The 24409-nt window shown below is 35.4% G+C and overlaps 1 protein-coding gene across 3 annotated transcripts in view; it reads left to right on the forward strand.

Annotated features, from left to right (window-relative positions):
* Positions 1 to 23333, forward strand: part of TMTC3 (transmembrane O-mannosyltransferase targeting cadherins 3) — a 36212-nt gene extending 12879 nt beyond the window's left edge. For all 3 annotated transcript variants that reach the window (XM_076334094.1, XM_076334085.1, XM_076334103.1), the window contains 11 exons: positions 3008 to 3107; positions 3775 to 3890; positions 5587 to 5759; positions 6627 to 6879; positions 12567 to 12715; positions 15098 to 15218; positions 15834 to 15945; positions 16686 to 16789; positions 17971 to 18140; positions 19540 to 19766; positions 21306 to 23333. In XM_076334094.1, coding sequence (XP_076190209.1) covers positions 3008 to 3107; positions 3775 to 3890; positions 5587 to 5759; positions 6627 to 6879; positions 12567 to 12715; positions 15098 to 15218; positions 15834 to 15945; positions 16686 to 16789; positions 17971 to 18140; positions 19540 to 19766; positions 21306 to 22120 — 2340 coding nt within the window. In that variant the 3' untranslated portion in view covers positions 22121 to 23333. The remainder of the gene's footprint in view (positions 1 to 3007; positions 3108 to 3774; positions 3891 to 5586; positions 5760 to 6626; positions 6880 to 12566; positions 12716 to 15097; positions 15219 to 15833; positions 15946 to 16685; positions 16790 to 17970; positions 18141 to 19539; positions 19767 to 21305) is intronic.
* The last annotated feature ends 1076 nt before the right edge of the window (positions 23334 to 24409 follow it).

Genomic DNA, 24409 nt, shown 5'->3' on the forward strand with positions numbered 1-24409 from the left:
GGCAGCTATTTGAGCTACTAATATGTCCTTGCTAGAAGTTGTTAGTGGTATGTTTAAAAATGCAGAAGTAAAACACCTAAATTTTTTTCTTGCTTCTGTGCTTGAAAGCACGAACCCCCATAAAATCTTGGGTAAAATATGGGTTAAAAAAATAATTTGTTAATTTCATTTGGTTTTCTGTTCCTTTGAAAAAACATGCTTTAAATTTCAAAGTTTGGCTTTGCCTCTTTGTAGTAAATGTGATAGTATCTTTACAGGAGCATTAGCAAGTTGCTAGTGACTTACGTAGTGGTTCATGGCTTAGATCATTCTATGTAATTTTATCACTTTCATTCCAAATATGATGATTCCTTATCAAGCTTGAACTGTCAGATTCCGTATGAGATAACAGTAACACAGTTGCTTTTAGTACTATGCAACAGTTAGCAAAAAGTACCATACAAATACTACAAAACATTGTGTAATGAAAGCTTATTGTGTAAGGCAATGTATTACAAAGTTATGAAGTACAGTTACGAAGCAATTTGGTAATAAGTGTGTAATCCCTGATATTAGCCACATGAGGGCACTTTAAGACTATGTGATTGGTAGAACTTGGTGCTGTGCTTAAAACACTTAGAGACTGAGATTTAAGTGCAATTGTAATTGAATTCCCCTGCTGTTGTACTTAGGTACTCAGTGAAGAATCAGTTAAGGGGTTTTCTTCCTCCTTCCCCAACCTTTTTCAATTTAAGTTTTACACTTTTGAGAAGTAGTGCATTTTATCCTTTCAAGTGTTTGCATTGAGAATTCTGCCTCACATGCAACCAAGAAAGGATTCTTAGAGTCGGCAGTTGAGACTTGTGCACACGTATAAAAGGCAAAACAACTGGAAGTTTCCATACATGGAAAAGAGGAGGTAATAATGAGCTGTGTTTTAGAACTGGGGACCTGGGTGCCATCTAACTTATTCAGACTAAAGTGAAAACTCCAAAACGGGTCTCATTCCCAGTTTTTATATCAATTGATGGTACCTTTTGTATCTTTTATAATTGAAATGTATCCGATTTGAATTCCTTCAAATTAGTCTCCTACTTATTACTTCCCTGCACAAGAGTTTGAAACAGCAGATGCAATACGTAAACATTTCAAACCTTTACCTATCTTACAATAAATGGATTTTTCCTGGAAAAGTTAGCAGAGCAGGATAAATAGAAAATAATTTTCTGCTTGACTTCAGAGAGAAGGTGGGCTCTTGCGGTGGTAATATATTATTTGCTGAGGAAGAATTTTTGAGGAAATGGGTTGAATAACAGCATCATAGTTTCATTTGTTGTTGTCTTTAGAATTCCATTTCAGTCTCTGTAGCTACTTTGCTACTCTTCTGGCCAGAGGCATTTTGAGCACCTTTACAGCTACGGGATGTCAACTAACCTTGTGAATGCTGGAATTTTCTCTCATAAGTCACCTTTGTATCCAGAAATAGAATATCTCTTTTGTTGGCAGGGGACTGTGGAGGCACTCTAGCACACTTGCTTTACTAATGATCTCTTTCAAGTGGTCTACAGCCAAAGTTCCCTAATTTCTGTCTTAATGCTGGACAATTTTGAGATCCAGACCAGGAATCCTTGAAACATCTTAGGACATTTTGGAAACAAATACCTGTGTACTATCCAAAATGTTAACACAAATTCTGATGTCTTATCAGTTGTGAAACATGCTTTGTCTGTGCATGATTCAGTGAGTTCTTTGGTAAATGTATGCTACTCCCAATGGAAGCACCAGAGCATGATTTCAAATTCAGATTTGAATACTCTTCTTTACACTGTGACCTTGGATATTGAGTTACTTTCTCTTTTTATTTATTGATCCACTGTTCTGGATCAATCATGCTTGACCAAGAATGTACCTAGCAATAAAAACTTCTAGCTGGGTCTGGATGGCTGAAAGTTGGTTTTCAGCATCATCATAATTAAATGGTGAACTATGTGGTTTTCTTAGCTAAATATGACTGTCTACCTCTGGATAGCATGCCATTTTTCAGCCAACTTGCTTGCAAAAATTTGGATGTAATCAGAGGCATTACAGAAGAGGACAAATGAGGAAGAAAGGCAGTCCTAATGGTACTGTGGTCAGCACATTGCAACAGCACAGTGGCTGTTGCAGTAACCATTAACATAGTGACCTGTCTTCTGTCTCTGGTTGTTGGTTGCACCTTAGCGTTTTTTGAAAACAGCTCCTGAAATCGAAATTAATCTGTATTTCATTGGAGATTCTGAAACAACCTTCTGCCCTATGGATTTTAGCCCTTCTCCAAATTTTCATAAAATCCATTCCTCTCTGTCTCATTACCAAAGGGGGCACTACTTGCAATTTCAATACTGACAACCAAATTATCATTCAGAAAATTGCCAGACCTGTAGTAAAGCTTGAGTCATTCTTTAACTCCATTGCACAGAGCTTGCCATCAATTTATTTGTAACTCTTGACTGCTCACCTAAGAGCTGCCATAGCACCAGTCAAGGGAATGCTTCTTTCGGATTCAGATCTGTTCAGTCAGAAAAGGTATGAACAAAAATAACAATCATAGTTTCTATATGCCACTGTCTGCAGGATGTATATGTACAACAGTCCTTGTCAGGCTTCACTTAAAGCTCCCATTGATGAAAGCTGGTTTCTTCCAAGTATTATGAAGAAAGCAGTTGTTAGAGTGCCCAAATTTTGCCTCAAATGCTATTTGTGGCTGGTGTTACTAAAGATAAAAGTATGTACAGCATTTCTCAGTTGTCTTGTTAATGGTGATACTTAGGGGCACATCAGCCACAGGTGGCCACCAGCTGCCTGTGTCATCTTGTTCCTGAATTCAGTACTGATTGAACTGAAAGCAGCCTTACTCTTCTTAGCCTTTTTTGCTTGATATACAGATCTTGTTTATGCATATCCTGATAGTATATCAGTCATGCACTATTCTAGTACTAGAATAGTCACTAGAAGAATAATCTTGTTTTTTCTGCTTTTTTCTTTTCAGGTAACTGGAGTTGTGGGCAGAGCAGAGCTTTTATCATCTATCTTTTTTCTAGCTGCTTTTTTGTCATATACAAAATCTAAAGGGCCAGATAATACCATAGGTAAATGATTGACAAATATATACATAACTTAATTTCTGTATCACTGATAATAGAGCTCTTAAAATGGTAATATGGGTGTATTGGTTATTCAGTGTGTACAAAAAACCCTTTAGCCCCAAGGTACCCATGTAATACTACTTTCCATTATAAATTGCCCTTTTTTTTTTTTCTTCAAGACTTAAGCACTTTTTCAGTTGTTCTGTAACACCTAGAGTAGGGGACTCTTGCACTGACTTCTATTATTGCAAGTAAGTGGAAGTATGCTGAGATGCCTCAGACGGTCACAAGTAAGCTGCAAAATTTCAGTGGAGATGTAGGAGGCTTGCCTCTTTTCCAAAGTCAGATTGACCTTGTGAAAATTCCTGACTCCCTATAAAACATTCAATTGAAAAAGTGTTCTGGTGAATTAGGAAAGATTGGGGTTTTTTGTTTTCCTGTCATAGATTAGTCTTTTGCCTTTCATTTAGTTCTTTCAATTTAAGGGAGGCAGTTTTAAAACTGATACATGTATATTATTTTCTGTAGAGTGAAACTGGTAATCTTCCCTTTAACAAATGGCATACTGAACATGAAGAGCCAAAGTCTTCAATTTTTAGGTTAATTTACTTTATTAAATGTTTGTTTTTGTTGTAAGATGGAACGTTTTCAATAATGTCTTTATTTGCAGTGTGGACTCCAATTGCAGTGACTGTGTTTCTAGTAGCTGTTGCAACACTGTGTAAAGAACAAGGAATAACGGTGGTGGGGATATGCTGTGTGTATGAAGTATTTATTGCTCAGGGGGTAAGCTGTTGAAAAATAAATTGGATTTCTTCTCAGGAATTCTGTAATGAGACATTAAGTACTTTGAAGTGTCGTATTTCAGCACTGATTTTTGTCAGTTCAGGCTAACTCTGTTGTTCTGTTACATTTTTCAGGTTTTTTTTTGACTCAGCTAACGTTTAACGTACATGGTTCATGGTGAGGGAATCCAGTGACTTCTAAGTTGTCCTTTACATGCCATACAGAGATGTTACCAAACATACTCAATAAAGAATTGACTTGTCTTAATGGAAACCTAAGGTTTTAGTTGGCTGAGGTTTGCAAAGGCTAGCATGTAACAGTCTTGGTTAAAGTCTGAGGTGCATAAAGATGGGGGGGTTATTTGTTTTTAATTTCTGTAGTAAAAATAGAGAACATACTATATACAAATGCATTTCATCACATTCTAATGAATAACTAGATGTTTTGGAGTAGTCTTATTTGAATCAGTAATATTCTTATGAAATTTGTTGTTCTAAGAATACCTTTAAATTTAATTTCTAATCTGATAGCATCTTAAGCATTGATAAGTCTTTAAGTTAACAGTAACTTTTCTTTAGAGAAACAAGATGTTCCTGCAATGAAATAATTCTTGGCTTTTTAATAGTCAAACCATATGCAATTTAAAAATGTATGATTGCCCATTCTAAGAAAATTTTCTAGTTTACTATTCCTTATTTACTTGAAGGAATATTTTGCAAAAACTGCACCAGTAAAAGCCAAAAGATTGTCTGTCTTGGGGATACATATTCAAGGCCAAAATATCAAAATCACATTTTTTGTGCTTACAGAAATGTGTTTGTAACTATTGCCTTTGCAAGTCTAGTTGAATAAGCGTATAATTTTCAAACTGGATTTCTAAGGAAATCGCCAGTATGTGACCATACTTTTCAGTCCACTCTTCCTTTCTTTTAGTAACTTTTGATCTGATCCTCAATTTCATGAAAGTTTAATAAGTTTGTGTAAGTCAACTGAGCAGAAAAGATAAAATCCAAACTGAGGCTTCTTCTGAGGGCACAGGTGTAACATGAACTATGAGTTTGATCAGTTCTCAAAAACTTACGATATCTGTAGATCAGCCAACCAGTGTATGTGAAGCAATAAATCATCCCCAGCACAAGACATGAAGACATAGGGAAAGGGGTACATGGGGAAGAAATTAGGGTATGTAGTGGGGAACTGTGCAAGATCGTAGTGTTCATGAGGCAGGGAGAGATGGGTTACTGCAGTAGAGGCATAAAATAGAAATCCAGGGCTAATCAGGAAGTGAATAGTATTTCTACTGTTCCTAAGGAATTTTGTTTATAGGACAAGTTTTCTGAGGGGCTGATAATTCTAAAAATAGTGATTTCTTCAAAATTTTTCATGGTCATACTTGTTTTACTGAAGTCTCTGAAGATGGTACAGATTTTATAATCTGTCAGTGCAAAATACAGAACTACAGGTATACAAGTTCAGCTACGATAGCGTTAGCAAGAATATTTGAATAGAGATATTTTTATTAGAATGGTGGACTTCTTTTTGGGGGTTGTCATGAAAGCTAAGAAGCTGAGTTAAGTAACTATTGGGAGCAGGCATTTAGAGAAAACCAAGGAAAAAAAAAAGATTAGGTAGCTCATATTTATCTAAGGGATTAATGAGTACACTGTCTGATTATAAACACTTTTTTCCTTTGCAGTACACCTTGCCAGTGTTGTTGGACACAGCTGTACAGATTCTTCGAGGGAAGGGCAGTATTCCTTTCTCTATGCTCCAAACACTGTTGAAGCTCATAGTCCTAATGTTCAGTACGCTGCTGCTTGTAGTTGTCAGAGTCCAGGTTATCCAGTCTCAACTTCCAGTGTTTACAAGGTAATAGTAAAGTGTCTCTTATTTACAGACACTGATAAATGAGATGTGGCTTAATGAGGTCTGAATGAAATGGCCAAAAGTACATCAACTTAAGTGTTTATTAGCTTATTTTAATATTGGTAAGCAATGACTGTATGATATTACATTTGTTGTGAAATTGATAAATGGCATATTTCAGTACCTGTTGATGAGAATGTCCAAAATACTGAGGTATCTGAGCAGGCATTAATTTTTAAAAACTTATGGTTTTTAGTTTGTCTTAGTAATTCAGAATTTAAATGTTTTATTACTAAAGTATTTTTTATTGGCTATGTGTTTGAGCCTTGGCTGAATACTCTAAACCTCTTAGTAAGTTTTTCCTCTTCTACATGCAAAATATTTTTTTGGTTTTACGTACATACTATGCAGAAAGCATGGTTGACTTCAGATACAGTGCTTGAAGATAAATGTATATGAATAATGTTAGAACTGAAAAACTGTAATTTATCTTAAAATGTGTGAGCAATGTAGAAATACAAGAATCTAATATTTTCCCTGAAAAATGAGGCACACTATTAAAAACATGAACAAGGACCACTGAACCCAACTTCAGGTGTAAATTGTTCTGTTTCTTCAAACTTATGTTGATTATATCCCAAACCAGTTTCTTAAACTTGGAGGAGGCTCCGTCCCATGCTAAGATGAATCATTGTGCATGGTTCCCAAGTTACACACCTGACAAATGCAGGAAGATGAGGATGTTATACATGTCTGTAATTGGTAGTTGTAGCTATGAATCTAAAGTTTGCTGGTTTCTGAGCACGAAGTGGATCAAGACCATATCTTTTTTTCATTAAAAGCTTCTTTTTCTCCTTTCTTTTGCTTTAGGTTTGATAACCCAGCTGCTGTTAGTCCATCCCCAGCAAGACAGCTGACTTTCAACTACCTCCTCCCTGTAAATGCTTGGCTTCTTCTCAACCCCTCAGAATTATGCTGTGACTGGACAATGGGAACTATTCCTCTTGTGGAGTCTTTGTTAGATGTTAGAAATGTTGCCACCCTTACCTTCTTTTGCTTTCTGGGATCTTTGATTGTCTTCAGTCTCCGATATCCTGGGGAATCCTCCAAGACTGTATTGATGGTATGAGCGATGCGTTGTTTTTGTCCTTTTTTTAAGAGTGTAAGTGGCTCAGGTTGTTTGGTCACATGTCTAATCTGCTGTGACCCAGAGATATTACATGCATCTCCTTTTGGGCTAGAATGAACACATAAGAAAAGAGGAAAATTGTTGTAGCAACAGAACTGTTAAATTGCAGTTAAGTATGTGACTGTCAGGGATGAGATGGAGAAGAATAGACAAGAGATGAGAATAAATATGTCCCTTGTTATGTATTTGCAAACTGTATTGCGGCCTTTCTCAGGTATTCAGAACTCAACTAGTGAATGGGGGTTTTCAGTAGAACTTAAATATATTTTAAAGATCGGAATGCTTTTTCCATCCTGCAAACTGTCTACCTTATTTAAATGTCAGTAGTCATGCTGTGTATTTAGCAAGTGACTTGATTTTCTTTCTCATAGGTATAAAAGGACATATTTTGGCATTTAGGAATATAAGTTTTCCTCTTTTGTTGTTGTTCTTTTAACAAAGGCACTCTTCTTTAGTCTTTCCCATATTCCAAGGCAAAACTAATTTTGTCAACCTGTAAGATCAGTTCGTTTTTCAGTATTATATGACCTTAAAACTGAAATGGATTAACAGGAAAGAATATTTTGGAGGAAACGGAAAGAAGCAAATGAGCTAGTATTTTTTCATCCAAACCCAGTCATCTTTTTGATTGCTTCCATTGCAAATTTTCACAAGATTAATGATTATCAGATACCATGTTTTTTATTAAATCAGTGGTGTAATTACGTGTACAACAAACCTGCATGCATAGATCTTAGTCTGCTTCAGAAATAACGTACTTTATTAATATGTAACTCAGGCAACAAAAGTTTCAGATGGGTGGGAATATTTATGCACAACTTAAGACTAAGAATTTCTTTGACGAACTTTGATTCACTTCAAAGAGACCTAGCATTATAGTTCTGACTCATATGGTTTTTCTTGTCTTGTGAAACAAATTGCCTTGCTCCAGTGACTAGAAAATCTGTAAAAATGATCTGTAGTATTGCTGATGAAGCCTCTTGTCCTTAATTTGGAAACTGTGTATGAAGAAAAGAAACTTAAGTAGCTTATTGATACAATAAATGTGCAAGGTGACATACCCAGAAAGAAATGTTATAGTTTTACAGCACTTAAAAAATGTAAAGGGGTAGTTTAATCTTCCTTCTTACATGTTGTGAAACAGCTTTTCTCCAGTGCACTGATAGCAGTAGAAATGCGTGTGGGGTGTGGTTCACTTTTTTCCACTTAAAAGTGAAACTTTAAGCTCTTTATCTCTCTACCTTTCTGTTTACTCCCTACCCAGTAAAGCTCAGAAGAGGAAAGGATTAATGGAATTGTCAGCATACATTGTTGTAAATCAGTTAGTTTTTGTTTGAGGGTGGGTTTTTTATGTTTGTTTTTATTATTCAAAGTGTTTTTTATAGGAGAGGTTGCCTGAGATCATTCACTCCAGTGTGCGAACCTCAGTGTCGCTTAACACAGTATAATCCTTGTTTAATGAAAGTTGTTTTCCTTTAATATATACCTATGTTGTGTATATAACCTTCAGTATGATGCTGATTTTTTTCAGACATAATGTCTAAGTGCCTGGAAGCTAATTTCTTAGGAAATGAGAATGCAGTATTTTATATTAAAAATTAATTGTTATGTACTATAAGATGCAACAACACTGTAGGCCAAAGCCTATTTCTTCTTTTCAGTAAGCCATTAATGTCCTGATGTGGACTGGGTAGTCTGCCAAGGGAGAGAGGGGGAGAGAACAATTTCTGATGGCTTCTCAATCTGACTTACTAGAGAAATCATAGTACCATCTTTAAAGTGAAGAAAGTGAACCTTTATTTAGTGATACCAATTTACACAGATTATGGCAATGTTCCAATAACTATGTTGAATGACTAGTTTTAAAAAACTTTTTTCCACACTTGGTTCTCAATTCTACCAATAAAAGCCTGAATTGGTGCTGGTCAAAATAAACTACTACCCTGGCAGGTATGAATTCTATGTGCTATCCATATGGATGCCGCATGATATTAGTATAATGGTGGCTTCATCACAGTTGGTCCCATGATTGACTGCACTGTTTGATGTTTCACACTAATGAGTGTCACTCTAAAGGAGTAATAAAGGGCTTTGTAAAGAGCGTCTGCTGTTACAAATCTCTAGCATGTTTTGGCTCTTCCACTAGCTCAGTGAGACCCTGAGGTGTCATGCTGAAGCCTGATCTAAGGGAAAAGTCTCAAGTTACTTTTGTTTGTGAGATCAGAAAAGGTACAACTTTAGACCTGCTGCAGAATTAAAGATGTTTATTTGGACTTTGCAAAAAAAATATGCCAAACAGAGGGATCCAAAATGCAAAAGAGAAGGGAGGTCACAAGTGTGTCTGAACATGTCTTTCCTTATTTGCTGATGTGGATGTGGATTTGGTGCTGTACTGCTTGAGGGACAAAACAGAAGAAGGGATTCCTTCTCCCACTTCCTCAAGTGCCAGTGGACATTCCAGAGTTCTCCCCAAGTACAGTCTCACAGGATGAACTCGTTACTGGGAGATGGAAAAGTTGAAGGACTCATTTTTAGTCAGTTTTCATCTGTTTGATACCAGTCATCTCCAGGAAAAATAACTCCGGTAAGTGGGTACATTGTGTTTCATTTTGTCTTATCTTAATTTTTGCCATAGGTTCTAAAATTGTCTTTTCAAAATAACAGCACTAGGAGAGGACAAAACAGATAAATTGCCCTTTTTTTTTTAACCAACTGACAATGTTAAACTAAGAAAAAATGGGAATGTATATTATAAATTGGAACACATGCTTTGGGAGGTTGATGTCATTATGCTGCTTGAAGTAATCTGTTATTCTTACATTAGTAAAGGACATGCCCTGGAAACAATGTATGAACAGTTAAATTCTCTTACGTTTTCTGTTTACTTTATCCCTGTGAACAGTCAGATTATTTGACTGTCAGACTAAGTGACCTTTATAAATAAGTTTTATTTACACTATACATATTGAAAATGTTGAGTACTAAGAATAGTACTGATCTAGAATTACTTTGGTGGCTTTTCAGTAGGTTTCAGAATCAAGCTGTGATCATGGCCCTTGTTTGTTCATGGAATTTCTTGGGTATAGATGTTCCTTTTGTTGGCTGGCAAAATTTAATAAAAGCTTTTTAGTATCTTTTGATATTTGCTAAGTGTCCCAAACAAGGATGCTTTACCTCCCTTCTGATAAGACAGCAGTCCATGCTACTCAGCCGCAAACTTTGGTGGCTTGTTACTTGCAAATGTCGGGAACAGACAGGTATCCTTAGGCTTACTGGAGTAAGTTTTTAACACTTTTAAGTGTCGTGCCAAGACATCAGTACTTCTAAATGCAACAATATTTATTTCTCTGCTTCCTATGCTTATGCCTCACTCAGGCTTTGAAATGTTTCCTTGTGAACTTTTGACTGGTTACTTAGCAGTTCAGATGCTCTTCATAGCTTATGGTCTTATTTTAGAGTTTTGTCATACGCTTTTTTCTTCCTGCGTACTTTAATGGTTTCTGTCTTTTCTTTTGGTTTTTTTCAGTTGCCTTGACCAGAATATTTTTGGAACAGACCCTCTGCATCTGCTGAAAGACTATGATAAACAGAAAGAATAAACGAACAGAAGAGAACGCGTTTTTATCCGCACTAGGGCTTTGAGTCTGTTGCCCAAGAAATTGTATTTGAAGGAGGGTGTACTAAGGAGAGGCAAAAGGATCTAGAGAGAAGTTCAGCAAAACATTGTGTAACACTTGTCAGAGGAATTGCACAGAGCAGGACACGCAAAAACCTTTTTATTAGATGCCTAGATCATAAGCGCTCAGTGGGGACCAGGCACTTGCTTTATCAGCTGCAGAATCTTTTCCACTCAAACCCATTGGAAAGAATTTGCTTTCACTATGCATATGTTGACCTCATGGGGCTGTGGTAGCGATGTCCTTACTATATTAAAAAAACAAACCAAAACAACCTGCATTTTTTGAGCAATAATGTAAAACCATAATTTTTTAAAATCTTAAGAGGTGAATTCTTCAAATTGGTTTATCAGAAGATTTCATAAAATAAGTTAATTCATTTAAGCCTATGTACAAGCCTTACATACATTTTAAAGCTAAATACAGTTTATTCATATTGCAGTAAAAACATTTGCAAAACAGCACATTGTTTGCTAAAGCACATTTTGAACACGCTTTTGTACATTTGCTTTTGTACTCACAAATGTGTTTGGCTGCTCAAAACAGAATGAAATACAGAATGATACCCTCATTTACCATAATGCACCCCCAAAAGTGTGAAGACATTTGCTATAACTAAATTAAAAACTGATACAGAAGACTGGCTTGGGGATAGCGTGATGAATCCTGCATTTCAAAGTGGATTACAAAATCTGTAATAGAGTTCTGTGTTGAGGCTTTTACAGATTGGTAGGTGCTCTATAAGGAGCATGTGCTATAAAAATGTGAAGGAGAAAGGGAGAGGAATGTGAAATGGCATTAAATTGGATTTTGTCCTCAAGTAATCAACATTTTCTATATTGCGCTTGTGATTTCTTCAAAGCTCAATTATGTATTTATTTTCATGTAGCTTAATGAATTGCTGTGGAGCAGCTGAGCTGTGTTAATGATCCCTGTGCATATTCTTGGCCCCTTGAAATATGAGCTAAAACCTTACTTGAAGTATTAAATCAGTGTTGCATTTTTATATGGGAAATCCTAGATGACTTTCAAACTGGATGTGTTAACTATTTTAGAATTGAAAAGCAGTTAAAGTTATGCTTAAATCAAGACAGAAGGTGACAGCCAGTTGTATTGAGAATTTCTAGAAAATTCTTTCTTTCTTTATTCAAAGAAACATTCAATTTCTGTAGGGATTTTGTTTTTTGTAACTTGGAGGCCAGATATTTTGAAAAAATTATTTGAGACTTTTCTGGTACCAGAGATTGTAAAGCTGCTATTTAACAGTCACCCAGGACTTAAAGCAAATGGTCATGTCTACTTCCTTTGCAGCAGATGGATTTCTCTGTCTTTTAATAAACACACTTTTTATTAAGATGCCTGTTGCCAACAATTATGCAGTTCTTAAGTTCATTGTCATTTTAGATATTTCAGGGTGCCCTTAGTGCACTATCGCTGTTTATTCAGTGGTTGGTTCTGATTTTTGTTATTTCTTCACATTTTTTACAGAAACTAAAAATGGACTTTATTGTATTGTAAAAATAACTGCTTTATGCATCATATAAGCTGGTACAAATTTTTAATTGTTATAAAAGATGATGTCCAAGGTTCTCAGACTGTCATGCTTTTGTGTGTGGAACTCATTAAAACATTGTTTTGAATTTGATCCTTTGATCCTAGTGTTTTGTCATACAGCTGCTCTTTTCTGTAGTATAGAAAAGCAAATACACTTGTAGGCCCTTAAGTAAGGAATAGTGTCATTTGCAGGTTAAAACTTGCCATGTTCAGAGTGGTCTCAATGTAAAACAGATCTTAATGCTTATAAGAAAAAAACAAAACGCCAAAGATCTACTATGTATGTCTATTTTTCTGGGATTTTTTTATAACTGCTTCGTAATTTGTTTCTTGGGTAGAGTTTGTCACTGCCTGATCTTGATTACTAATTCATTTGCATTTCTTTTCTAGGCACTCTGCTTAATAGTACTGCCATTCATTCCTGCATCAAACCTCTTTTTTCCTGTTGGATTCGTAGTAGCAGAACGAGTGTTGTATGTTCCTAGCATGGGATTCTGCATTTTAGTAGCACATGGATGGAAGAAATTATCAAATAAAAGGTAAGGTGGTGTTACCTATGACTGGTTTAACTCATCTCTCAATTTCATAAAAGATAACTACATTTATAACTGCAAGCTTTCCCAGTAGAGCTTTTACCAGTATGAATTTATTACGTTACAGCTCTTACTCGTTTCAAGTTCTCAATGAACACAGAGTAATGACCAAGAAACGGTTTGGCAGTCATGTGAACAAATGACAACAAGGAAGTTCTTAGGAGACCAGTGGATTATTCTGAGAGTATTATAATGTTTATTTAAAATATATATACTTATATACACACATGTATACACGTATATATATTTTACATATTTTTTATTTTTATATATCTAAGCATACACATATATATATAAAAAAAGCCTCAGACTGCACCAAACACTTTTAGAATGTGGTGTAACTTACATTACATACTGCCACAAAATGGACTTTACCTATGAGCCCAGGAGTATAACCCATCTCTTTTCTGTAAAGAAACACAAATATTTTCTGTTTAAATCCTAGACTTTTTTTAAAGATTAGGCAAAAAAATTTCTTGGCCAGGTTTGATTTGTACTTTATTCAAAGGTGATTACTGACTGAAGTTTATGTAATGCATGTATATCAGTCCGCAGCATAGTAAAATATCTTTTACTGATTAAATTTTCAGACATGCCATGCCAGGAATGGACATCAGAGCCATTCAGTATTTGTTGAACTAAAGAATTTTTTGGATAACAATTTCTCCTTAGGAAATTCTGCTCTAGAAGCACGTTTTGCATGTGCCTTTGTTTTTTCTGCTATCTTCTACACTGATCTGCACATATCTCCCTCTGACCTGATGCTTTACCCTTGTTACCCCAATAGCATCCTAATGCTAGTTCAGACAAAGGGAAAGGCAGTAATTCCCAGTCCATGTTGTCTGCTATCATTAGAGGTGAGGCCTTGCAATATAACTTATGCTAACTGGTGCTGCCAAAGCTGACAGCACTGGGTAATGAGAAATTAGTGATACCTTGTGGGAGTGAGGAGAAAGTATTATCACAAATCCCACTACGAGGCAGTAAAAATAGAAGGGATGTGAAAGAAAGCAAGGAACCAGGAGAGGATGGATGGGAAGAAAAATTAGACAGCAGTGTCGTTTACTACAGAAATACTGGGAATCAGCACCCTAAAAAGTCTTATGAGAGAGAGAGAAGGCTCCTTGCTTTAGAAATAAGTGGAAAGAAAAAACTTTCTCATAAGTCTGGTGGGGATATAGTTTACTGCATGTCCCAGTTCTCACCAGTTGCTTTGCTAATGTTTTAGAATTTCTCTCTTAATACTGCTGTTCTACTTTTTATTTTTTAATATTTTTTTTTAAAACCAAGCATGGTCGTCTAAGTCTGCACAGCATTTTATATATCTTAAAAATGGAGCAGAAAAAAAAACCTTTCAGTTTTTAGCAAACTCCTGTGAAGTACATAGCGCTGTGAACAACTGCTGCATAAGTCAGGTATAAGAAATAGCTGACAACGGTGAACAGCCACATGTCTGCTCAAGAATGAGATTTCTAAAAACAAAATAATACTCATAATTGTAGGAAGGCTACTGGGTGTTTAACATGTTTTTTCATAATTAAATTAGAATTCGGAGACCAAATGACCACCATGTTAAAGCGTATGTTTTATATGTCTTGTGGTTAAAGTCAATCGTGTTCAAACTCCAGAAGAATAAACTGCATGGAATCTAGAAGAAGATTGTTTCTGACAAGCTCGTCGCAGAGAGCGACTTCTGCCCCAGTTTGCAGCTTTAAAAATAAAATTGCTACAAAGACACTAAACCTTTCTCCTCTTTAGGTATTACAGTAGCACTAGGATTTTATTTGCTTATGGAAGATTGGGTAGTCTCCACAGCAGACCTCTCTATTGAGATGTGTTCTACAGTGTGGGAAAGACTGGTGATGTGTGCAGTAAAGAATGTGTGGAATTTTCTGATATGAAACAAAAGGATGGGATGAGATCTTAGTTGCTTTTTTAAATTTTTAACATTTTGTACAGTGTTTTGAAGAACCTCACTGTTTGACATCATGATCATGTTCATTGCCTTAAATTACAGACAAGCTCTAACAGAAGTATAATTTTCCTGTATTTTTTGTTTACATTATATTATGTGGGTTGCATTTGTTCCTACTAAGTAAATTGCATAGTGATAAAAAAAAATCAGGTAAATAACAATTAACTTGAAATTGGACATTATTTCCTTTCAAATTTTGGACTGTGCCATTTGGTGATGAGGCAGATAAATTGGAGTATACCATTCACAAATATGTTCCTCAGTTTATTTGCCTCCTAGCATATGAGATACTTATTCTAGTATAAATTAGAATTGTTTGTCTGCTTATAACAAATCTTTGTTTTATTTAATAGCGTGCTAAGAAAAATTTCTTGGGTTTGTTTGGCTGCAGTGCTGCTCACTCATGCCTTAAAAACACTGCACAGAAACTGGGATTGGGAGTCAGAGTACACATTGTTTATGTCAGCTTTAAAGGTACTGTATTCTATTTGAAAGGGATAATGGAAAGTTTGTGTTGCTGTTTTCAAAAAGCTGCAGTAGAGCATGATAAAAATGGAGAGAAATGATGCTTGTTTTGCCACTTTTATTTCTACATTGACAGTATTAACATCTAATTAGTTGCTTTTGGGAATGCTTTAAAAGCAGTGTGATGCACACATGGGAATTCATGTGCAAGAAATAGATGATAATTTTTTCTTGTGTTAAAGCGGTTGAATGTATTTTCTTATCTGGATGAAAACATGATGTTTCAGTATAAAAATCTACAAAACGTTTGATGCACAGAATAATTTCTTCAGTGTGCATATGGCATGGTAGGATAGTTTGTACAACATCCTATAACAGTTACAATGAATTTTAAAACGTTTGGTATTTCTAGGGGCAAATAACTAAAATAAATGGATGTTGAGCAACGAGTTCAATGTAATCATTCTGTATGCAGTGTTTTGTTATTCTTTACATATAGCAGCTTGACGAAATCTGTCATTTGCTGTGCATTTTTACATCTTTAACACATAGTTAAAAGAAAATCAGTTGTTATGTCATTTCAGCTTAATACCTTATGCATTGGTATCTTTTTTCTGTTTTTAGGTGAATAAGAACAATGCAAAACTATGGAACAATGTGGGGCATGCATTAGAAAATGAAAAGAATTTTGAAAGAGCTCTGCAGTTCTTCATACAAGCCACACAAGTGCAACCAGGTAAAAGCTTTCACTAGTTGCCATTGAATGGCGTCTCTGCACTCCTAGTATTTCAGTATGCTTAACTTACTTAACAAAATCTTCTCAATGATCTGTTTTTCTCCAACTGAATATCAAACAGTGTCATACACTAAGTTAATTGATCCATAGATTTTGGAAATAAACTAAAAAAAAGTCCTTCAGAAAAATTTCTATCTATAAAAGGTTGCAAAGACTTTCCATTTAAAACTTTTATTTGGATGACATTCTTTCTGAATTAACTTAAACTGTAATTTCTTATGAAACATAATTATTATTTAATTTTCTTATTTAAAATTAAGGAGGTGTATAAAAAAAATTTAAAAATCTAGATAGTATCAAAGTGCACATTTACTCTATTTTACATACTGTTGCAAAAGAAGTTCTAGGTAGTATTGGACAACTTTTCTGTTTTCCTTTTAGAAGCCTAATAAATAACCTTCAATTTATGTGCCTCTACTATAGCAAAAGATTAAAGATAGATACATGGAAGTATGACCTCAAATTTTTTACCATTTCCCAAGTAACTTTATAATCCATCTTTGGTTCATGGTTAAATTATTAGCTTCATAATTAAGATGAAAAATAATATAGAATTGCTTTTTTTGTTGTTGGGTTTTATGCAGTACCTGTACTTACCTATGCCATCAGAGTAGCGTTATTTATTTTCGTGATACTCAGTGCATGGAAGTATTGGAAATTTCATTCTTTTCTTTATTAAGATGATATTGGTGCCCACATGAATGTAGGAAGAACTTACAAAAACTTAAACAAAACTAAAGAAGCCGAAGAATCATACATGATTGCTAAATCATTGATGCCACAGGTAATTAGTAACTTTATTTTATCTGCCACCACAGGAGGGAACTCTTTCAGACCTATATTCACGATAACATTTTTCACGTTTCCTGAAGCTCTGTGTTGCTGTATACTTTAAAGTTGTCAGGATTTTTTAAAAACCTGTCTATTAAAAGAGTAGGTTGTATACAGTCATGGCTGTTAGGAAAAAAAGCTAAATTGGAACTTCTTTGTTAAAACTATTTTAAGTTACTTTTTATACTGCTGTGGGGTTTTCTTTGCTGAAATTGAGGATATAAAAGAAAGCAGCAGTTAAAAATGTACACCTACAGTTTCTAGTCACAGTGGGTTTATTTTTACTTGCAGCTAATACGTTGATGATGACTGAGTTTCTGAGCCCTCAAGAGAAGGCTTAAATGCAGCATTGGAGGTAGCAGTTGTAGCCGCAGCAACAACAAAAAAAATCTTTGAACATACTTTTAAAAACATGTGCTTTGCTACCTTTACCATTTATTAAATTATATTTATACATAGCAAATACTACTTATTCTAGTAAGAAAAAGAGAGGAATATTTTGGAGAACGTATGGAGGTAAGAAAAGCTGTGGGTAAAATGAGACTGACAGCAAAAACCAGCAGTCCCTTGAGTAGAAGCATGGCATTAAAAAGTTTCTACTGTGAAACAGTATGAAGATTCTAGATGGATAAAGTATAAACAGGACAACAGTTGCAATGTCATAGCATTTTCATCTTTCACAACTTTTTCATCTGCTATATTAGTGGCTGGTAAAATCTTATTTACACTTATCTTAGGCTGGAGGGTTAAAAAAAGGAATGAAAATGTCTGAGAGAATGTCAGTTTAAGCTTTAGGAAATATTCTTTGTCTGAATGGGGGAAGTTTTGCAAGGTCTGGTTGGTTTCTAATGGCTATCTGCATGAGTCCAATTAGTAGCAGAGTTTAATTAACTGATAAATATGATATAAAAGTCATCTATGTCCTCATAGAATTAAAGAAGAAAAAATACTCTGTTTATATTTTGGTATGATTTTTCAGGGAAAGAAGAATTGCTATTTGTAATCATTAAAAGCATGCACACTAATGTCCAGTGATACCCTAAAACAAATGTGGCAGAGTGAAGAGGAGATCTGTACTGATTGTCTTTCATATTTTTACTCATCTGTGTTTGGTACATATATTCTTTTTGACAGATTATTCCAGGTAAAAAATATGCAGCAAGAGTTGCTCCTAACCATCTGAATGTTTATATCAATCTTGCAAACTTAATTCGAGCAAATGAATCTCGCCTTGAAGAAGCGGATCAATTATATCGACAAGCAATTAGTATGAGGCCAGATTTCAAGCAGGCTTACATCAGCAGGTATCTTTTCTAATTTTAGAGATACATACTCTTGAATAAACATTTATGTATTTGCAGTGCTATGAACGGTATTTAGTTTGTACAGTTGATTAACTGCTGGAATTGATTAATTTCCAAATGAGAAGATGAAGATTTGGGGCAGTAATCAGTTATTCATTACAAGCCCTGTTCTTCTAAATTCCTGCTTCAAATGGTGTGTTTCCACATAAGCTGTGTATTCAAACATTGTATAGCAAGACGCTTCCATTAGATTTCTTTATGAATCTCAAACTCAAATTTCTAATATCCTAGTTTAGTTTTTGTCCTGGTTTTGGCTGGGATAGAGTTAATGTCCTTCCTAGTAGCTGGTACAGTGCTGTGTTTTGGATTTAGGATGAGAACAAAGTTGATAACACACCGATGTTTTAGATGTTGCTAGGTAATGCTTACACTAGCCAAGGACTTTTCAGCTTCCCATGCTCTACTGACTGAGAAGGCTGGAGGTGCACAAGAAGCTGGGAGGGGGCATAGCCAAACTGGCCAAAGGGACATTCCATACCATGTGACATCGTGCTCAGTACATAAACTGGGGAAAGCTGGCCGGGGGGGGGGGGGGCCGCTGCTCGGGGACTGGCTGGGCATCGGTCGGTGGGTGGTGAGCAATTGCACTGTGCATCACTTGCTTTGTGTATTATTTATTATTATTATTATTATTATTTTATTGTTTTATTGTTACTATTTTGTTGTTGTTGTTTCAATTATTAAACTGTTTTTATCTCAACCCACGAGTTCTCACTTCTACTCTTCCAATTCTCTCCCCCATCCCACCGGGAGGGGGTGTGGAGGAGTGAGCGAGCGGCTGTGTGGTACTCAGTTGCCGACTGAGGTTAAACCACAACAGTTTTGAACTAAAAAACTTTTGGTTAGTCTGAATCACGGAGCTTTCTTTATCCTTTTTTGTTAAAGGTGGTCCAGAAAATGCAAGACTTAGCTGACATTCATGTGCTTTTTAGTTAAATAGATGAGTAATGTGGCTGTGGGTATTGAGGCTTCTGTTCACTATTTTGTTAGTTGTGATTCCCATTGGGACTTAGGGAGGTGCAAAGATGCCTAAACTATAGCTGTTGCAGTGTAATTACAGAGCCAATATCAGGAACCCTTGATCGCTTTTTGGGGGGTTTTGTCCTGCATATGCATTTGTTGTATACAGACTTCTGAAAAGAGAGCTGAAAGCTTTGGGAATGGTGTGTGAAGAATGTCCTGTATTGTTTTGTGTTTAAAACAGACAAAAAACCCCCAAACCAAAACCACTATTATCTCACATCTACTGTCTATAGGAAGGCAAACCTTTAAAAAAACTGTCAATTATTTTCCTATTAGTATGAATAAAAGTTGAAGGTTAAATCTGATTCTTCAACAGGGGAGAATTACTTTTAAAAATGAACAAACCTCTGAAAGCTAAGGAAGCTTATCTTAGAGCTCTAGATCTAGACAGGAACAATGCAGACCTGTGGTACAACTTGGCAATTGTTTACATTGAACTGAAAGATCCAACAGAAGCCCTGAAGAATTTCAACCGAGCGCTAGAACTCAACCCAACACATAAACTGGCATTATTCAACTCAGCGCTACTAATGCAGGAATCTGGTATGTTAGTTGTCCCTTATATAAATACTGTGTATTTGCATTTATAGAATCCATACTATTTTTTTTAATGAACTGTTTTATTTTTGGAAAGCAGAAGTTCGTAGCATCATCAAAGAAGAAACTGTTTATTGTAGTAGTCAGCTTTGTAATTTACTGGTAGTGTATGGAATTTGTGCAAAGTGTACGTGTACCTTAGCTGATCAGCATCTTAATACAAGTGCTATTTTACAATATAACATCATATACATATAAAGAAATACTACACAAATATCTTCAAAATTGTGCCTATATAATAAAAATCATATTTAGTAGAATGTGTAATATCTATGTTTTGCATTTGTATCAATTGATTTCATTCTTCATTGACTAAAAAATATAGCTGACTTCTGTGGGCTTTAAATCTAGCCCTAGGAAATGTGAATGTTTTCATAGGTTCCTCTGTAATACTGCTAATTAGTATGAATGAAGTCAGATTTTCATGAGTTTATTTTTTTCAAATGTATAGCTTCTAGCTGTATGGGTAAGTGTAAGCCTTTTGTGAATTCAGGCTGCTGCAAAGAGTATTTGGCAAGTGACTAGTAAGGTTTGTTTCCCTTTTGTTGTGATGGTAAACTACCCCTAAGAAAGAGATAATACAGAGTTGATTGGAGCTGGTGCAAATGGATTATTCTCCATCTCTTCTCACATTGTAAGTTAGGTAGTACAAGAAATGCCTTATTTCTTGTCTGTAGAAGCACAAGGGACTTTAAACAAGCAGAAGCATTAGGTATCTAGTATTCAGTTATTCATACTGGAAGGTGCAGCACTGTTTCAGGAGGTGAAAGAAGGTGGTTAAAATCAGCTCGCTGCTCCCCCATCCTTCAGTAAGTCTGTGCCTGGAATTCCTTATGAAAATATGTTTACTGGAGTATTCAGAAAAATAGCACAGGCTACAAGCTGGTTTAGCTAATCATGGTATTGTCAGATACGATTATTTTACTATATCTTTTCCAAACTTTGATGCAAATTAAAATATGGGAGTTGCAGATTTTATTGTTTTGGTGTTAGAAGATACTTTAGCCTGGCTATATCTGAAGTCACCCTATGTGATCTCTGTCTTTAAACTCTTTCAATCTATCTTTAACAAAATGAGATATTTCACTCCAAGTTTGCCTCTGTAAGAGCTGGTTTGTCAGAACTGATGTCTTCTCTGCATTCTGGTTGCTCAACCATACGTGAAAATAACTTCTCTTAAACTTGTAGAGACACCTTTTGTATCTGTTATACCAAACCTAAATATAATTCAACAGATAATAGAATAATGATGCTGACTTTGGCTACAAGTCAACTGTAAGTAGTTTCGTTCCATAAAGAAGGTAGATGTCACTTACTTTTGCTATTACACAGCAATGATAAAAAGTAGCATTTTAAACCCTTTCCCTTTAAACAGTTGTGTTAAAGATGTTACATTTCAATTTGAATAAAAATTAGCATTTTACAGGCCTGGTCTAAAAATCCTTCAGAATAAATCTGGAATTAAATGCGTTTTCTGTCATTTAGGTGATGCTCGGCTTAGACCTGAAGCTAAACAAAGACTGTTACATTATGTGAAAGAAGAACCACAGGATGCAAATGGGTACTTCAATTTGGGTATGCTGGCAATGGATGACAAAAAAGATATGGAAGCAGAGGCATGGATGAAGAAAGCCATAAGGTTACAGCCAAACTTCCGAAGTGCTTTGTTCAATTTGGCACTGCTTTATTCTCAGACAGGAAAAGAATTGATGGCTTTGCCCGTCCTGGAAGACCTACTGAGATACTACCCTGATCATACCAAAGGTCTGATTTTGAAAGGAGATATCCTTATGAACCAAAAGAAGGATATCATTGGAGCAAAAATGTGTTTTGAAAAAATTTTGGAACTGGATCCCACCAATGTACAAGGAAAACATAATCTTTGTGTGGTTTACTTTGAAGAACGAGACTTAATAAAAGCGGAAAAATGTTTGGTTGAAACACTAGCACTAGCACCTCATGAAGAGTATATCCAGCGTCATCTGAACATAGTTAGAAGTAAAATTGCGTCACTCAGCGCTACGGAACAGTCATCACTTCCAGCAGATGGGACTGCAGCTGCAGAAGAAAAAAAAAATTCATTTCAAAATTTGAAAGTAGTAAAAAATGAGCAGAAAACCACCCAAACAACGGTTGATAACAGTAAAGGGCACTCAAAAAATAAGAAACGAACAGAGAAAAACAATATGGACAAAGAGACTCCCAAAAAATCTACAAAAGAAATCAAAGACATTGAGAAAAAGAGAGTTGCTGCTTTGAAAAGACTAGAAGAGATTGAACGTATATTAAATGGTGAATAATAGTCTTTATCATGTCACAATAGAATAAGGGGAAAATACTATTTTTAATTATTGTTTAATATGTGATCCAATTGGAAAGTGGTCTCAGTGCTTTGAAAATAGAAATAATGTTGACTGCGTATCACTTAGCAAGCAGCAAAAAGCATTGCAATGCTTTATGTGAGAAAACTGCAACTTTTAAATATGATGTCGGGGATGGGTGGGATTCGAAGGATAAAGGGTTGAGAATAATCTTAAGTGCAGAATCCTAATAGTGAGAACATAGCACTCATAAAAATCATTGGTAGTCAGGGATATTCAGTAACGTTACTTTCAGTGAATCAGTGAAAGAACTGAATGGAGAATTAATGGGATAAGCCAGACACTGCTGCTTTCCCCCATATAAATCTGTTTCTGTTACCATTATCTGCATTTCAGTTTACACATCATCAGTTTAAATCTTTCTAGACTTCTGCTATACATGAAAAAGATATTTTCTTTGCATTATTTGTTTCCAGAACTTAACAAAAAGTCATCAGAATGCCACTGGTTGTAGTATAGGAGGATGCAACAACACACTAAAGTTTTCAGTTGTGTTCTAAATATGGAATGAGAACCTCTTAATTGTTCTTTACTTACAATGTTAACGGTTTGTACTGTTTTACCTGATAGAAATCTTATGGTGCTCTTAAGATCTTTAGACTATGCTTTTACTTTTAAAGGAAATGTGTGTTTTTTTCTTCAACTGTAAATCATCTTGTTTTTAAAAATTATATAAAAAGGGGTGGTTTTCTCACCTTTTCCCCAGTTCATTGAATGCTGATAAATGCACTTTTGATACAGTAACCAGTATGCTATGCAGTAGTCCTTGTTGACTTTGTATCAATGGCTGTGGATTGACTCCTTGGTGTAGTAAATTATTCCTTGTTTATAGCAAACTGGCCTTACTATTTCTGTCATTGGAACAGTATTTCTATTCTCATGACTTCTTACAACACTAATACAAGCGATGATTGCTGAAGGCAGCGTGATAATAATTAAGCCACTGAATTTAGCAGTGTTTAACACAAGGAAATGTAGATAGTATCCTTCCAAACACTAAGTGTTTTGATACTTTGTCATGGGTGTGTGGTTTTTATTAAATATTTATTTTGCCTACTAAAATATTCCCATTTACACTTTTCCACTAATGCATCATTTTATTTCTTACATGAAATAAATCTTTGCAATTTCAGTGTTGCTTTTATCCTTGTGCAATGCATATATATTTATTTAAATGTACTACCAATTACCTAAACCTGATGTTTTCCTTAATTACAAGAAGGAAAAGAAGTGTAAGAGCTGGGTTCAGTAATAATTTAATTAATCATTAAATCTAACTCTTACTCTTCATGTTTTGTCTTATTTCATGATGTAGAAGTATTCCTTAGCAACTCTACTGTTTAAACTTAATCCTTTCCGTAACAGCTCAACTTTCTGCCTCGGGCAGTAATCCAGCTGTAATGTAATATTTATCTTTGTGGGAGGGATCTTAAATGGTTGAAGACCTTGCATGGACCTTTTCTTTATTATGTATCATTTGTAATGTTACCACAACAACTGCTTGCATGGTAATAACTGGGTGGGGGGAGTGAGTTTTTAAAAACATGATTTAAAAGCTGCAAACAGGTATGTGGTGTGCAGCCATTCTTCATACAAAAGTTTTAAGTGGTGCCTGTAGTGAAGTGCTCCCAGGAATCTATTGAGCATACCTTGAAAATTGCTGTTTTGTCTTGTCTGCAAATAACTCGGTTACTTGTAGCTAAAATAGCTGGTATGTTGACCTTTATAGAAACACTGACTTGCATATTAAGTCTTCCTTCTAAACCTTTGTTTTACGAAAGAATTAGTCATTGTTCTGGGTAATACAAAGGAACATGCATTTGAAAATGGTAGGAACTAAGTAGTAAGAAAAGGTACTTTCTCTTTGATGGAGCAGGCCAGGATTCTCCTCTTTTATATCAAGAGCTCCCAGAATCCCGTTGCCACACCACTTTCATTTGGTCTGTAAATTGAAGAGGGGAGGAAAGGCACATTCTCGATTTCTGCAGTTGAGCCTCTGTCACACTGCTCTCATCTTGACTGTCCGAGTAGCTGCTCTTTAGGGACTAGCAAGAATTGTTAGATTTATTGACGCTAAGAGGTGCCATCAGGTTTAACTAAGTAAAATCATCAAACTAATGTAAACTGAAGGATGCTGGAGGGTAGGTCTTTCAGTCTGTTTGCAGGTACTATGCCCCTTTTGGCTCTTTAAAAGAAATTTTAGTAAAA

The sequence above is a fragment of the Aptenodytes patagonicus genome, chromosome 1 (genome assembly GCF_965638725.1).
Source record: "Aptenodytes patagonicus chromosome 1, bAptPat1.pri.cur, whole genome shotgun sequence".
Classification (NCBI taxonomy): domain Eukaryota; kingdom Metazoa; phylum Chordata; class Aves; order Sphenisciformes; family Spheniscidae; genus Aptenodytes; species Aptenodytes patagonicus.